Source organism: Accipiter gentilis, chromosome 17 (genome assembly GCF_929443795.1).
Source record: "Accipiter gentilis chromosome 17, bAccGen1.1, whole genome shotgun sequence".
NCBI lineage: Eukaryota > Metazoa > Chordata > Aves > Accipitriformes > Accipitridae > Astur > Astur gentilis.
Window position 1 is genome coordinate 3,613,054 of NC_064896.1, and position 16,855 is coordinate 3,629,908.

Below are 16,855 nucleotides of genomic sequence, written 5' to 3' on the forward strand. Positions count from 1 at the left end.
AAGAGCAAATGCAGTTTCTGTTGTGAATTTTGCTAAATTTGCAGTAAACTGAATCTGCAATTTGAACTTGAGTCCTAACTCAGCTTTTGAAGTAGTCCAATTCATAATAAACTTGAAGAATATGCAAGAAATAAAGGCCTATTATTTAAGTGCAAAGATACAGTATTGCAGTGTAGCAAAAAGTAATTGTATGAGTAAAGGTACCTTTCCCCACAATAGAACAATAGTGGAAACAGTCTGACAGCTCTGTGCCATGTTAATACATCCAAGATTAGCTATGTTTATTTGCATTGCACTGATTGCACGGTAGGCTACTATTTCATGCAAGCAAACATAATCTGGATTTTAGTATCATTAAATCATCCTAATAAAATTCCGTGTTTTCGTCCTCATCCCACAGTACTTTTAAGTCCAAATCTTTGAACAGCATAGTGAGAGGAGTGCCATTGTCCTGGTCTAAGATAGTGTCTTCGGACACAACATTATTCAGTTTTGTGCAGTTTAGCTCCTTTGTCGCTGTTAACATCTCTGTTTCTTGAGTCTCTGGGAACTGCAGTTTATTTGCAGAATGTGAGAATGAATCTGGCAACATCCACTGCTCTGTGTTGTTCTCTCCAGGGAAGTTGTTACCACTACTGACTGAGAAAAGGAGGGTTGCTGATAGAGACGACAGAGATTCATCCTCTGGAACATAGTCTGTGTCAGCTTTCACTGGAGACACTAACGGTGGCAGTTCTGCTGTCTGTTGTCTATAGCATCCTTTTTGTTCCAGCAAAGACAGTGACAGCTGGGATACATGCACTTTAGTTTCCATCCTGTCAATCTGCAACAGCAGTTGCTGTGTTTGCCCCAGGCTCTCCTGTAAGAGAACTGACTCTCTTGTGTCACTGCTGTTCCACAATGCCAAGTTTGGCCTCTGTTCTTTGTAATTAGAATGGCCGCAGCTCTTGCCCAGCATCTGGGTTATGAGCTTTTCACCAACAAAACTATCTGGAGAAACTTCCTTTAGCATTTGGTTTGGCTGCAAATTCTTCTTGTCAACATGGTCTGTGCCTTCAACACACACCCCATAGATCAGGGGCAGAATTTTGCTGGATGTGGCAGTAGGAATGTTTTGCTTAGCTATGTGAGGAGTGTAACCAGTAGGAGCTGCGCTTGCCAAGCAGGGTGGCTGAGTGGGCAGCCGGAATGTCGGTACATCTGCCTGTTGCTGATAGGCAGTTTCTGGTGGACAGAAAGACCATGGTTGCTCCAGTGCTCTGTCCAAATGTTGGCTGTTCTGTGTTAATTGCACTTCAGGGATGGGAAGTGAAGGTTTGCATAAATTAATGGGCTTTATAATATGCTCCACTGTCAGTGTAAGAGGCTGGAATGATGAAATCCCTCTGACGTCCTGTTGAAGTAGATAGACAAATATGAGTTACTAACAAGAAGCTGTGGGTTGGAAGGTTTGCTTTAGATTCTTTAAAATTTTCTTTGGAGAAATATCAGTAAAGCCAGCAATAACCACCAGGGATATGCCCTGTTGACAAAAGAGCTCTGTTTTTTTTCCTGAGGAGTGACCCTTCAGAGGAATACAGACATCTCTCATTATGCATCAGGGCAACTATGCAACTATGCAATCCTAAAATATGAGGAAGAAAAAATCCTGCTTTAATTTTTGCAGAATTTGGCCTAAGTCCTGGAGCATGGAAATAGATTGCCCTTAAACTCATTTAGCATGCAGAAGCAATGCTTGCTATGGGAGATGAAGGATAGGTAAGAAGGCCCAGGGTTTCAAGAGGAAGTAGTGATATAGAATGCCTCAGATTTTAGCTGCCTAATCTGATACCTCCTTTAAAGGGGCCCAGATTGGGGGAAGTTCGGAGCACCCGTCTTTTAACTACCAGTAGTCTGCAGTGATTGCCTAAACAATGCTCTTATCTACTCATTCATCCTCTTCAATTAGCATTACTATTTAAGTGCATGTACATAGTCCTGAGCATTTTAAAGGTTTGCCGCAATGGCTAAAGAACACTTACCAAAGACATAGGCTGTGCACTGCGTTGCGTGACATATTTGTAGATCACATAACTAATTGTAGCAAACACCAGTCCGGCACAGAATGCAAGTGCCACGAAACAGTAGAGAAGCCATGTGCTGTCTGGTTAGTAGGGAAGAGAACAAGTGGAAAATGTAGCTTCAGAGAGTTGGATTAGAAAAACTGCATGAGATTAGCTAAATGATGTTATAGGTCTAGTCCCATAGGACTAGATTTTTAAATTAGGACAGTCAGTGTTGCTTCAATGTCTTTAACAAGGCTATGTTATTTTATACCAGCTGAAAATTGGTCTCTTTTGTGTATATCCAATATCCTAGCTGAACTTTTAAATTAGCAGAGTTAACAGCCTCACCTGCTAGTGTTTTAACCCAAAATACTTGAGATTTGCTGTTTCTCTGGAGGAGAGATATATATACTGTTCCGTTATATTCAGTGTCTGGGTCCAAGTTGGAAACTTCAAATTCTTTGTTGTGCTCACTCTTTGTCCACTATTCAAAATAAAGGCAAATTCCATATTTTAGAAAGATAAAATGCACACATTTTCTTCAAATCAGATTGCAAAAATCAGCATAAAATTTTATTTACCAATAAGGTGTTATAGGACTATAATAATTCTGTATATATGGAATTCTAAATATATAATTTGCTTTCTACTGTTACTGTATTTAATTTTTGCATTTCAGTTCCTTAAGATTTGAACTAATTAAGTCATTCTCTTTTTAGTCACCAGTGGTTTTACTTTTTGCTACTTATACAGTACCTTTGGAAACTCCAGTTTCTTTTCCAGCATTTTAGAGGAATGCGTAAAGTTCCTCATGTCTACTGAGAGTCAAAGGGTCTGAGACTTTCCCTTGTACATCAGAAATCTCATCCATCATGTATAAGCTCCAAGGTCCTTCTCCACCGTATGCGAAATGTGATTCACAAAAGTCAGTGGGCTAGTGGCCTGAGGTTGTGCTTTACCTTTTGGTGTGTCCGTTGGTTGAATATTGTTAAGTGATAATCAACAGCACCGAATTTGCTATAAATGTCCTCTACGGTTAGCTGGCGGTCATCCTCACCTCTCAGTGGAGTATAGGGAGGCTGTATAAGAAACTTTATGGACCGTACATAAGGAATATACTCCACTTCTGGTGCTCCAATAATAGCTAAAAAAGATAGAACAGGCAGTGTCAGCTGTTAAGATTAAAGCTGATACATTATCGGATCATCTTATATACATCTTATATACACAACCCAGACTCACTGTAAATTATTTCTTCTGTTTATATACAAAAAGGTATTTGAGCTGTATTTCACTGAGCATAGGAAAAATCAGGCAACTGGAGATACTGTCTTCCCTTGGGGTCCTGCCACCTTTAGCCAGTGTTTGTCCCTAGAAATTCTTGCCCCAAGCTTTTCCTTAGAACCATGTTCTCACTGTTTCCACGTTGCTTCCCTGTCCTGCAAAGGGACATCCTCCTTCATGCGTGTGTGAGTGTGAAATCCCACCACAGGGCACTGCTATCTAAATTCCTATTCCCATCCTACATCAGATTTTGTGTTCAGAGTAGTTAAGCTCTTTTGTATCTATATTTATCTTCAGTGAAAGGCATGCGCTACACTGAACATTTAAACAGAGGTTTAACCCAATCTATAACACCGTATTTAAAAGCAGCATTCAGTATTCCTCCAAGGCCATGTAGCTTGAAAACATCAAACTGAAACGAATGGCTCTGGGGGATGGGATCACCTCACTGTGGGTGCTAATGCTTATGCTGCAATGAAAAGTGAATGTTTAATGGTCAAAGCAACCTATGGCTCTTTCATAGCTTATTTTGTGCAGAGATCTGAAGGCTCTTGATAATCATTGACTGCTAATGCCACCTCGAATTATTCTTGACAAATATACAGTGGGATAATTTTAGTCATAGAGCCAATAAGGCTCCTAAAAGGCTGTGTTGTATGTCTGCAGTAGAGCTCACTTAGGGGTTGGGAACATTAAGCATCCATTGGTCTGGCTGCTTATCCTGATTTTCAGGAGTTCAAATTTCATAGTTTATGTGACTGTCCTCAGGTTGCCCACCATGTCTCTTACTAGTTTCCTTCTGCCTCTCGTCAGCCTTAATAGCAGTTCTTCTTTCAAGGACATCTGGCTTTTCCTTTTCTCCTCTAATCCCACTTTGGTGTCGGACCTCAGGGAAGGCCCTGCCCAGTTGTTCATTTGCCTCTTTGCCCAATAACAAGCCTTCTTCAGGCCTTCACTCCCTTCCTACCAAGCACAGAGTCGTGCAATACTGAAATTAGAGGAAATGCTGTCCTAAATATCAGCAAGATATGTAATAAATCCCTATCAGCCAATATTTAATAGATTTCAGCAGCGGTACGTACTCTCTTTTCTGGGTCCAAATCTTTCTGAGAGCACCCACTTGGAGGAGCAGTAGTTCTGGCCAGTGGCTCTCACCCTGCCGTAGTAAAGCTCCGAGAAGTTTTCTGTTTCACGAGTGAGATTGCAGAAAGGCTGTGTGATACTCTGGCACTCACTCTTTTTAAGCCAGAATTCTTCTCCATACCTTAGGACAAAAAAAGCTTTTAGTCTGTTTGGTAGAACAGATGCAATACAACCCTTCCCAGAATGATCCAAACAGGACGTTTTGCCAACTCTTAGTAGATTTTAAATTTGTTATTGCAATTAGCAAGTGGTGGGGAAAGGAATGGCAGAGAAACTTCCCCTGGACTACAGTCCTTAATGCATTCCCATTGATGGTTTCTGCATGGATATCGCCTTGAGGAAGTGCAGTTTATTTCAAGGTACACACAGGAGTGTCCTGCGAGTCAGTGACTCCGGGGTTCTTTGCCCAGCTCTGACACTGAATGGTTGCATGCAAGTTTGCTGCAGAGTTTGCAGACTTACCCAAAGGCAACAAAGCTATTGTGTAGCACTGGTCTGATTTCTCTTAGCTCTAGTGACTGAACCAGAGGAAGACAATTGCTATTACCTGTATTTACAGGTGAGGAAACTACAGAATAGAGAGAAGGAAGTTGCTGAAGGCTAAGAGTAGCTCAGCAATGGAGTAAAGCTGGCAAGCCAAAACATAAAAGTATTTGCTTAACTGAGCACCATCTACCACTTTAAATAATGCTGTCCTTTATTGAGTTCTTGTCTAAGCAGAACCATTTCTGTAACAGTAAAACAAGCAGCAGAAACAGCAAAATCTGCTTTTCTTTCTTGGCTCTTCTCTCACTGAGAACACTGGCCCTAAGAACAACAGAACACCAAAAAGAAGCAAACTTCACATACTGTTTATATTGGACATCAAATAAAGTGCCAGGGGGAATATCTGCTTCAGTTTCCCATGTCAGGATGTTCTCAAAGTTTGTAGAAGAAAATGCTACATGTTTCAGACATGATGACTCCTCTGTAGTCACAATGCCTGGGGGAGTAAAGAAACTAGTATTAAAATGCATATTCTGCAATCTCAGCCCTCAGATGAATATGGGTCCGATGTTGCTTAGCCTTTCAGTGAACAGAAATATCAGGTATGCCACTTCAGTTTGCTAGAGATGGGCTGCAAAGCAGAAGTTTGAACAGAACAGGAATTCAAACTGTGCAAGCATCACCGTATATGCCTTGCAGATTGTTCACTCATCCCAAAGAAATGTAAGTCAAGAATTTTTACAGAAAGGCCTCAAAAACTCAAGAGTCAGAAAGAGAATCCTTGAGTTCCTTATCAGGTTTCTTTTAAAGCAGTTAAATGGCTGGAAGACCAAGGCTAGATTCATGTCTATGAATGTCTCTGCTTCTGCCCATACTCAAGGAATTAATATGCTGAGATCAGTTTCATATCATTGAAGATGTGACTGCCATTAACCTTTCGTACTCCATGTTTTATTGGATGGAGACTGCCTGTACAGAGAGACACACAAAGACCTGATGCCTGGACTCTGATCTGGGTGTGCCAGGGTGAAGGCAAACAACTCAGTTCCCTGCTTTCTGAGCCCTCTGCCTCTTCCCCACAGAGCATGGATTCTGGCTTTGATAAACAGAAATGTTAACTTGCCCCTGACAAACATGCCCCTGGTCTGAGGTGCCTCTGTAGAACAGAATACCACCATGATCCACCTGCAGCAAACTGGCTCTGAGCAAGCACTGCAGAAGAGTGTCATAGAGACCTTTGGCTTTCTCCTGTCATGAGAATACACAGTGCAAAATTTTCTCAAGGCTCATTCACAAGACCTTCTAACTTGCAGAGTAACCTTCAGAATTTATAAGCTCTGTAAATTCAAATTATAGACACATCCTCAAAGATAGATAATTTATATATTACTCAACTCTTGGTTTGTGGTATTGATCAACACCTTGAACTTGCATGGACTTCAGCCTGCACTTGCTGAAAATGAACAGTCCCATTATGGTGCTGGTAAATGGACACTCAAAATCAGTGAGTCCCCCCCCCTGAAAAAATGGTGTGATAAGCAAGTAAAAGCACCATTTTACAGATGGGAAAATTGAGGACCAGAATGGGGGTGATTTGGACAAGATCACATTGAACAGTTATGGTAGAGCAGGGACTAAACCACACCAGTTCCTGGATCCTCGCTCCAAGCTTTACCTGCAGCTTCCTCCGTGAAGGAGAACTGAGTGTCAGCAGTTTAAACTAGCCTGCTGTATAGGAGGAGAAATAGGCAGAAAGACATAGATCCAGTTCTCAGTCTTGTTGTGTATGGCATTTGGGCAGGAAAGCAACACATAAATGGATTGCATTCTAGCCCAATATTGTCCTGACCTCATCTGCATTTCAGCACTTGCCTGTGCTCATGCAAGACACAGCACAATCGTCCTGGCCAGGCAAAAATGCAGCAGTTGGTATACAGTGGGTGGGTTTCCCTGTCTGAGCAGCATGAAAACTGAGTCACTAATACCCTGATCATATCGGAAGTAGGAAACCTCCGTCTTCCCACATTTATCCTTACTAAAACACAGTTATGCAAAGCAGCTTAACATAAGCACAGTCAAGTGCGGGCAGGGAAAACCCAGGATATTTCACAGCGTGAAAGTCCCTCTGTTTTAGAAGTTTCTGAAGGCACCTTCCCTACAGTATAAGATCACAGACACAAGAGCAGATGAATGGTAAGGTTGCTTGCTGAAAAGCTGCCGTTTGAAAACATAGCAAGTTTATCCTTGATTCACCCAGGAGTGAGTTTGCTACATCTGGACTAGGATTAAATGGCTTGTAGGGGTACATTATTTGTTTGTTTTAAATCAGGGCTGTTCTTGTATTCATTTGTGTCTCCACTTAAAACACAGGGGGACTGATCCAAAGCCCCCTGAAGTCAGTGAATATCCTTTACTTCTGTAGGAATTGGGTTGTAACACATCAGTGGCAAACGCTTTGAAGTGAAGGAATCTTTTCTTCCTAGTAATCCTTAAAGCACTGAGCACATCAACCTCATTTTGAAAATACTAAAAGGAGAGAGCAACACAGAAGAGAGCTTTTGAACAATCTCAGAAAACAGCTCATTCTCTAGGTCTTATTTCAGGAAACATGATTGAACTACCTCCCATACTACAGGATCACACAGAAACAACCACGATCAGTGACAGGAAAGGAGAAATCAGGACTTACCGACCACTGAAAATACAGCCAAGACAATCAGAAATTGCTTCATGAATAACTATGCAAGCTGGGCTGAGAGAGCAGGCAGTTGATCCTGTGTGCAGGTGAATCACCTTTCACAAGAGTTAAATTCTTGTTTGTGAGGCCAGGTTGGATTTGTTTCTCAGTAACAGACTGCAGAGCTACTATCCCGCATTCATTTGGATCTGAGATCACCAGCTAAAGATCTGTGCGCATGTGTTAAGAGAGACTGTAAGAGTGACAACAGGAGCACCTCTCCCCTTCTGAGTATGCACACCTAACTGTACAAAGGTGCACAAGCCAGAGGCTTAGAAAATCTTCAGCTTTTGAAAGAGTGCCAAATACCATTTTGCTGATAAAGAGCTTCCTGCCTGAAAGCCCTCACTGAGGTTTCTCAGTTTTGGGGCTTGCTTTTCTGGTCGGGTAACTTTGACTTGTTAAAACTCTAGAAATTAAAACTTAGTGCTGTGCACCTAGTTGGTTTTATAACTGCTGTAAGCAAGACACGTATTTCCTTAAGAAATACCTTCAAATACTTTCTTAAAATGAAAGTCAGGTAGATCACTGGTTTTTCAGCTTTTCTACTGTTCATACTGGCCTTGGATGAAAGCCAGATGACTAACATGTAGCCCTGGTGCATAGTGGGCAGAGCGTGAGCTTCTAAGTTTGTCATAACTCTGCACTAGCAGGTGGCTGCAGAGGTTCTCTCATTTGATGTAGAAAGGTGGTAGCCTTTCCATAGGAGGAGCACATGCTGTTCTGTGGCTTTTCTCAGAGGCCACTGTAGACCTACAGTTTATTTCTGTGGCTGCTTACAATTTAAGTCTCTGTTCTGAGTATCATGAATGCCATATGGTAAGAACTGGGAATTTGTATGAAATCTAAAAAAAAAAAAAGAGATATAGTACCTTTTGCATAGTGTTCTTAGTTTTTTAGGGTGTTCTTAAGTTACATTTTCAGGCTTTTCTCAGGAGAGGGAGAGACATTTCCTTCTTTGGTCAAAAGTGAAAACTAATTGCCTGTCTCCAGGAGATGCGGATTTAGAACCACCAGATGTGTTTAACATATGAAGAACTGGTACAGCTGTATGCTGCTTATTTGACCCAAGATGTCGTAAGCAGAGAAAGCTTCACACATATAGCCTGCATTTGATGCTTAGGAAACTCCCTTAGCCACTAGCTATTCCCTTGACACAAACTGGGTAACCTTCCTGGCTTGTTTCTCTGGCTCACTTTATCCCATGGTCATAACTGTTCACAAAATGAGGAGGTCTTGTTCTCAGTCCTCAGTTTTGCCTAGAACTAACTGGACCATTGCATAAAGCTGAGGTTCCACCAAAGCAAAACCAACTGGACTGTCTTTTTGAACACTGAGAACTGTTCAAATTGTGATTGCTTCAGCCCTAGAAAAGTTGTAATAGAAATATCTGCCATAAACCACATAGGACAACTGTGCATTAGACAAATTCCTTATAAGCAGTGCTCTTATATTGTCTAAAGCCTATTTAAAGCTCCTAAATGCTAGATTTTTTTTCTTATTATTACAAGTGAGTCCCATAAGCAACATCACACCTGCAGCCAGTTTAATCACAATACAAACCATGTGTGATTCTGAAGCTGAAAGCACACTACTTTCACTATCCACACTACTTTCATCTATCCTTGTGGCCAAAAATGTGATAGAAATTACTACCCCTTCTGCTTACCTCTTCATCTTATGTTCCTGAAGTTGTTTCTATTCCCTGCCCTGCTTCGATATTAACAGGGCTGTATGCTTCAAACCATGCCACTGATGCATAGCTGTCATTTCGTCTTTCTCATCTCACTTGGACAATTGCAGAAGCCTCACAGGTTTATTAAAGATGACACACCTACCCACCAGTGTGGCCTACATCTAATTAGGTAGAACTCTTTGTTAGGGTGTTTCCTGAATAGCTTGCTAAAGTACTTCCATTGTTTCCTTCCCTCATGTCACTGCCTCATGCTTCTGCCATTTGATGACCCATGATAGGGCAGAGGTGAGGCAAATTGTAGTCCACCTGAGACTTTAGTTTTGAGAATATAACTTAAAACTTTATTTCTGCCCTTACTTCTAGAGAGATGCTACCTTTTGAATAGCTCTGAATCTTTAGGTACCTGAAGATTTCCAAAAGTCTGGTTCCAAGTTTAAAATTAAACACTTGGCTTTCAACTTCCAAAGTGTAGAGCCTGAGCCTATGTCAGAAGGTAGTTCCTAAGGACAAAAACAGACTGAGAGGTGTGTAACACAGATTTTCCATGGAACTCTGCTTATAACTTGGCACAGCTGGGGAAAGGAGAAAAATCATGCATGCCAGAGATTTGTGAAGATTAAGGTCAAAAAACCCAAGGTGGTTATCTCCTCTGAGCTGCTGCAGGGCTCAGGCTGCAGACCCCTACTCTGTGAAGACTGCATGAAGCCTAGTAACTGCTGATCTAGGGATGTAGGAGATTTGATTCCAGCTCTTGCATTTAGCCAGTAGATGAGCAATGTCCAGTTTTTTTGGTTGACTGGGTCGTACCTCTTCCAGTGAGAGGGGAGAGCTGCTTTTCTCATTACACAGCTACAACTGTTAAGTAAGGTGTAAGATATGGACTGATTGCTCTGAAAGAGGGAGCACTGTGCTCTAGCCGTCCCTGACCCTTTTGCAGTGGAAAGCAGGTCTCAAGCCCTGGTGAAAGAAAACATGGAGGAGCGGGATGCTGCCTCCACCAGTACAGCTCACCTGACCTGCAGCGTTTCCCCCAACTTCCATCCTGAGAAAACCCGGATGAGACAAAGAACTGATCCCAGGCCCTGTTTGCAGAGCTGTGACATGTCAAAATAATTTTGTACAGGTTGCATAACTTCAGAGCTTCCTGTAACTCAAAGCCTGGGGCTTTTTCCTTGATTGCACAAGAAAATGGGTGGTGATTATATTTGGATGATCTATATCTTTCTAAATGAACAGGAGGGATTACAAAGCAGGATGTACCTAAGGACACTTTGCAGAGGACAGGTAGGAAAAAAAAGGGGAAATTCTAGCTGATGAATCTTTTCTTCCACCTCCCCTTTTTACTTTTAATCCAGGACCTCAATTAGTACATCTTGCTTTCCTCTTTCAAAGCAGTTCCCAACACCTCCTATCACCCCCTACCTTTTTCTAATATTGTTCTCCTGATTCTCTGAAGATGTCAGCTTTAATACCCTCCATCAACACCCTTCCCTCATCTGAGACAACCCTCTCTGCAGAGAATGGCTGTTTTGTGTCTCCCTCTTTCTTTAAATGCTTTACTTTTCTGTGTGTCCTTTTACTGGAATAAAATGGGAGAGTATGCTTTTGTGAGATGTGAAGAGCACACATTAAAAATACACTGAAAAGGTCAGTATTGCAGAGTCAAGGGAGGCTTTGTCTCTCATGTGCCTTTTGCTGGTGGACTTCTGGTTTGATTCTTTGCTCAGAGAGATGGTCACAGTCCTGGTCTTTCAGTGACCCAGAGTGACCTGGCTGGGAAGTCTCGTAGGATTCCACTCAAACCAAAGCATAGGGGGGGGTCTTGTTTTAAAATGTAATGTTTTTCAGAATGAGCTTCAGTCACCCTTTATAGTTCTGGGAAACATAAAAACACGCACACATGGAGTTACATATCAAAATACTATTGTGTCTGCATAAAGCAGCTCTCAGACATTCTGCACAGCAGGTGGAATTTCAGCTTCAATAAGTATATTTGTGTAAAAATAAATAAATAAACAAACATGCTGCACATTTATCCCTTTGTCTTCAGTTCACTCCGTTGAAACACAGAAGGTGATCTCTATAGATTGAGGTGGAGATCTCTTCATCCCGCATGAAGCAAAGGTTGCTAAATGTCTCTGTAAGGTACTTCCAGTCAAGCAGGGGTGCAGTTTTGCAGTTACAGAGAAGCAAATGTAATGTTAGCAGGTCATCCTAGCTCAAAATCAACATGCAGGCACAACACTCTGCATTTTCAGAACCCAGCTGATGGTTTCACACAGATCCAGGTTGTGTTTTTGCTGTCTCAGATGTGGTTTTGCCTTTCATAACTCCCATGTAAAAGTTACCTTGCTCTAAAGTCTCAAGTGAACACAAGGCACTGCGTGTTTGCTGTGTGATACCCACATGAGGTATCACTGCATGCCTCACCCCTGGCTGGGTTTGAATAGTGTGCCTCATACCAGAGCCTTAACACTTTATCACAGCTGTACTTGTACAGAGGGATGGTGAATGTACATTAGTTACTTAGCAGTAAAAATACACCTTTTGTGTCCCTAAAGCCATATGCCTTGATAGGCCAGACATCAGTAGAAAAAACCTCTGCCTAGATGAATAAATACAAAAAGCACCAGGATCAGTTATTTGTCCTTGTTCTTGTTTAGGTATCCTTGCCTGGATATCTGGAACTCTGCAGCATTTTCCAGACACTCCACAGAACTGCTAGGGTACTCTAGCTCCTTCCCATGTAATGTGTGTGCTCGTAGCCTTTGAATTTAAACTTTTGATCATATTTTTCCTCCATATTTGAAGTTTCAAATGTATCACTTAGCACTGTGGATGCGGGAGGTGTCCCTTCTGTAAAATTATTGCTGTCACAGTCACTTGCAATACCTTCATCTTCTGCCACCTGTAATGTCTGAAAGGAAACGAGCAGCTCGGTGCTGGGATCCTCACTGAGCTGTGGTATCTCACCGATCTGGACATGCAGATCAACTATTGGTTTCTGGTAATACTTGGTGAAACGATGAGCCTTCCTCTGCAAGTAGTGCTCATTGGCTGGACATTTGGCACAAATCCCCTCCATCAGTGTTTGAAGAGGGGTCATTTCCAGGCATTCATCCCTGTCTGTATCATGCTGTCCATGTTCCCTGGGACCTGAGCATCTCACATCAGTGAAGGATATTCTTCCCAAAGAGGAACTGTGAGAAAGGGATGCCTTCTCATTTCCTTGGGATCCTGAGGTGTCCATCTCATTCTTTCTCATTGGAAAGAAAGAAAAACCCAAGGTACTTAGGTCAAGCACAGATTCACTGTCCACAGAGAGACCTCCAGATCCAGAGTCCAAGCTAGTTTCCCCCTGAGCTGTTCTGGATGGTTGACAGTTGAGATTTCTCTTTGGAAACTGAGGCATTTCAGTGTATGGGATGAAAGTACTGCTGTCGTCTTCTTCTTCTTCCTCCTCCTCCTCCTCCTCCAATGATGATGTTGATGATGATGAGAGGAAAGAAGCCATCTGTGGTAGGTTGTTTCTTGCTAAAGCTTTGTTTGTCTTCCTTTGTGACAGTGGCTTCTCTGTGCAGATAAGAGAGTCCCTGAAGAATTCCTTTTCACTGAACTCACAGTGAAAGGCTGGTCCAGCAGCTTTTAAATGAGATAAATCCTACCAGGGAAAAGAAACAAGACACACAGATCAGTAAGTTAGTGATGCTTTTTAAAGAAAAGTTTGGATATAGGAAATCTTACTTATAATGGGACTTATGAATGCAAAACTGAGAACCACAAAACTCCCCCATTCCTCCCCAGTCACCCTCCGAAAATCAGCAAGACTTTGAGTCAGGAGGGGACCCCAGCATTTGGGCCATACCAAAGCATGAGGCATCTTCTTTCGCTTAGCATCTTGTTTCAGCAGGCAGATGATGAAGGCACTCGTCAGAAAGATGGGGAGGACAAACACAGGGATCATGGCAGAAAATGGGAACTTCCATTCCACTGCTGAAAAAGAAAAAGACAAAAATAATCTCCTGCTGGTGGTATATTTTATAGTAACAATGAAGTCTTGTACTCAGCTTTTCTTTCAGAAATCTTGGAAAATGTTAGGCTCAAGATACTTATTTTACAAATGCAGAGAAAGGATAACAGACTTGCCTAAGATCAGGCTCTTAAGTCAGAGTCACAGCCACAAATTAATGTTAATACCAGTCAGTGCCTTACTTGGAGCAGTAAAATGAGGTTTTATTTACATATTTTTCAGGATAAATTTGAATATTCCCAAAATTTCATTGTGAGCATAACTCAAGTACAATATTTCAGTATTTTCAGAAAATATTTCAGGGTTGGATTTTTTTTATGAAAATGTTTCTACACAAAGCAGGAGCATTTCACTAGAAAATCCAACCAGTCCATTTAACAGGAAGCCCATTTTTTTTTGTAGAAAAGCTAATTTTGGTGGAAATCTTTGACTTGCCCTAATCCCCTTTGATGTCTCACCATCAAGTCATACCTTTTTGGTTTAATAGCACACACACTGGTTGGGAGAATTTGCTGTGCTTGAAGTCAATGCTTTGGAAGGAAGATCTGGCACTTAAACAGTAGTTGCCTCTAAGTGCAGTGGTATCAATAGTCACTGTATTCTTCCTAAAGATACCTTCGTATTTCTTCTGTTTAGAAACAAAAAGAACAGAGAGTTGGAAAGATGGCTCTTCCATTATTTGGGTGGTGTTTCTCTACCTTTTTAGCCCATGATTCTCTTCATTATGTTCTGTGGCTCCAGTGATTGGAAGGTGAATGGAAAGGCACTTCATGTCTTGCTTGCTGTTTGTAGCAAGCATGTCTCCTAGGGTTTATGGATTCTAGGGTGGGATTTCCAGCTGGTGCTGTGCTCTGTTCTGCCATGGCACACTGTGAGTGGTACCTCAACTAGTTGTTTTAAACCTCAGATATTGCCCTATTATACTGACTATAGGGTAGCATCCCCAGCGCATCTTCCTGATAAAAATAGGGAACTACCAATAAAGTAAGGATGCACACACACACATCTACTTTTTCTCTCTGGCTTTGGTTTAACTCTGGTTTGGCCATTTCATTTTCTCCAGGCCCTGGATCCAGTCCCTCCCTGCCCAGAAATTCAAAGCTATTCCAATTCAAGCTGGGCATCATTCCTCCATTTCATCTAAGAAGTGCAAGTTTTACTGACCTTGTCTTCAGATCCAGCTTCCCAAAGGTTCAGGTCATACATCCATGAGAAACTCTCCACACAGGTGGCCAAAGGGAAGGAGGCATTCACATGGATTAATTTCTCCTTGACATTCACATTTAGCACTGGGGGAGCCAGTTCCACTGTAATTGAGTGACCAGACATAAGAATAGTGCTTGCTTGTGTCTTAGCTTCACAGAAGGAATGCTTTTCTGTGACTGATCTACACTTCTAATTGTTATCTTGTGATAGACATGAAGGAAGGAGGAAGGCAAAGGAATACCTCTTTTTTATCTAACATACCCCCACTAGTATGTGGAAAGCTTGAAGCCAGTTTGGTCACCTAGAGCACTGATGAACAAATTCTGACACTTGCTATGAAATTTATTTTCAAATGATCATGGCTCATGTTTGTGCTCACTCATAAAGCTGTCATTCATAGAGCTGTCTGTTACTGTTTCTCTTTCTGTGGTGTGTGGTCTACTCATTTGCTCATGCCAACACTGTTGTTGGCATGTCCTTTCATCTTTAGGCTGTAACCTAACAGACACTCACCATCCAAATGGTATTCCTTGAATTGTGATTCTACCCATGGTGACTGGAATCGTCCAGAAACAGCTTTTACTCGAGCCCGGACTTTAACAAAGAAGTTTCGAAGCACACAAGTCAGATTGCAAGAAGTTCTGTGAATATTTTTGCAATGAGGAACCTTTATCCATTTCTCCATGCGTTCCTGGCTAAAAGAAGAAACAAACATACCATAATATTAAACATGCTGCCTTGTTATAGTTTATAGAGCAAGAGAAAGAAGTGTTTTGGAGGATGGGTACCAAATCTTGCTCAGAGTTTGGAGTACTCTCCAGATGGATAAGGATTGGTTTTGGTGAAAGAATGCAGCCACGTCACTGATCGTTAATGACATTGATTAATATACCTGCACAGATGTTTTCCCTGTGCCATACTTTCAATCAGACATCCTTTGTAAGTGCTTACCTTTCATACCTCACTGTGTATGTCACATCTGGTGGAGAGCCTTCTCCTGGAGTCCATGTCAAAATCATGTCAAAATCCTTCGACAGTAGTGTAACGTTTTGAGGAGGGGGAAGTTGAACATGACCTGATTGAAAGGAAAAATTATGTGAATGATTTAAAATATCTTTGGGGATGGGAAATATCACCTGTTTTTGGCCAAGGTGGTTTCAAAATCTGGGGCAGAACAGCTCAGTTCATTTAAGACTGGAAATTGGCAATGAAAGCAGGTATGTCTGTGATGTAGGCGGTTTTTCCTCATCTCTTATAAAACTTCTTCATCTCAACAGCTTTTAGAATTAGGACCTACATTTGTGTGAACCATCCTATTCTATAATTTGGAGTGGCCTCCCCCATGGTCTTACTGGATTTCACTGTGACCTGGTTTACAACCCCACAAACTCCAACCTGACTCCCTTGTGCTCTGACCTCCTAGCTCCTGGATGAGGCAGACACAGCTGGCTCACACTGCTCATTCAATCCCAATTCTTCAAAGCCAGATCCTACCCACAAATGCAGCGAGATGCAGCATGCAGGCTTACCCCTTGTACTTCCCTGGCACCTATTTTTTCGAGTAGATAAATATGTACAACACTAGCCTTCAACAAGACACGTTCTATAGACAGATTTTAAATTGCTGTTTCTTTACAGCGGCATATTTTACTTTATGTGAATCAGTCCCATTTAAACTCTTTAAAATTTATCTGTGTGTGTCTTTCCTCCTACAAGCAAAGCCACTTAGCATAGCGAAATGAAAAGTAACAAAGAAAGACAGCTGTACCATACCTCTAGTCTGCTGCAGGAAGCACAGTGCCATCAGGACTCTAACTCTCCAGGTAGACATGCCAAAGCAGAACTTTTCCACTTGTAATATATTTCTTTTCTTGCTACCTTTTCTTCATGTTGTTTTCTTGTATTAAGTTGTATGAATTTCAGAGGAGGATGCAGTTCATGAACGGCACACATGCGCACAGCCTCACTTCCTGATACGGCCCAAATATAGCACTGCACATTGAATTGGGAAAGGAGCAGATGTGAGAGTGCTTTTGATGAAAGAAAAACGTAAAGATTGCAGTACTACGCCCTCCAGTGTAATATAACTGATCTCTGTCACAGGCTATGTGGGAAAGGAACACAGTGCAAGCCTGATCTTGTGAGGCACCTCATTAAAAAATTGACCTTTGGCATTTACCTATGTGGCTGTGAAATATTAATAGAAATCAAATAAGGTTTTACTGCAT

At 41.7% G+C, this 16,855-nt stretch overlaps 2 protein-coding genes across 2 annotated transcripts; both read right to left on the reverse strand.

Annotated features, from left to right (window-relative positions):
* Positions 1–346: 346 nt before the first annotated feature.
* IL22RA1 (interleukin 22 receptor subunit alpha 1) lies at positions 347–7,814 on the reverse strand. Its single transcript, XM_049821182.1, has 7 exons — positions 7,648–7,814; positions 5,322–5,454; positions 4,412–4,593; positions 3,005–3,189; positions 2,394–2,529; positions 2,022–2,143; positions 347–1,393 (listed from the first exon to the last, which is right to left on the reverse strand). The coding sequence occupies exons 1-7, from the start codon at positions 7,688–7,690 to the stop codon at positions 365–367; spliced, it is 1,830 nt and encodes a 609-aa protein (XP_049677139.1). The 5' UTR covers positions 7,691–7,814; the 3' UTR covers positions 347–364.
* Positions 7,815–11,363: 3,549 nt separating this feature from the next.
* Positions 11,364–16,556, reverse strand: IFNLR1 (interferon lambda receptor 1). The gene is made up of 7 exons (XM_049821184.1): positions 16,401–16,556; positions 15,579–15,702; positions 15,141–15,322; positions 14,586–14,728; positions 13,893–14,049; positions 13,257–13,384; positions 11,364–13,052 (listed from the first exon to the last, which is right to left on the reverse strand). Exons 1-7 carry the CDS (start codon positions 16,456–16,458, stop codon positions 12,123–12,125), a joined length of 1,722 nt encoding a protein of 573 aa, XP_049677141.1. The 5' UTR covers positions 16,459–16,556; the 3' UTR covers positions 11,364–12,122.
* Positions 16,557–16,855: the final 299 nt, after the last annotated feature.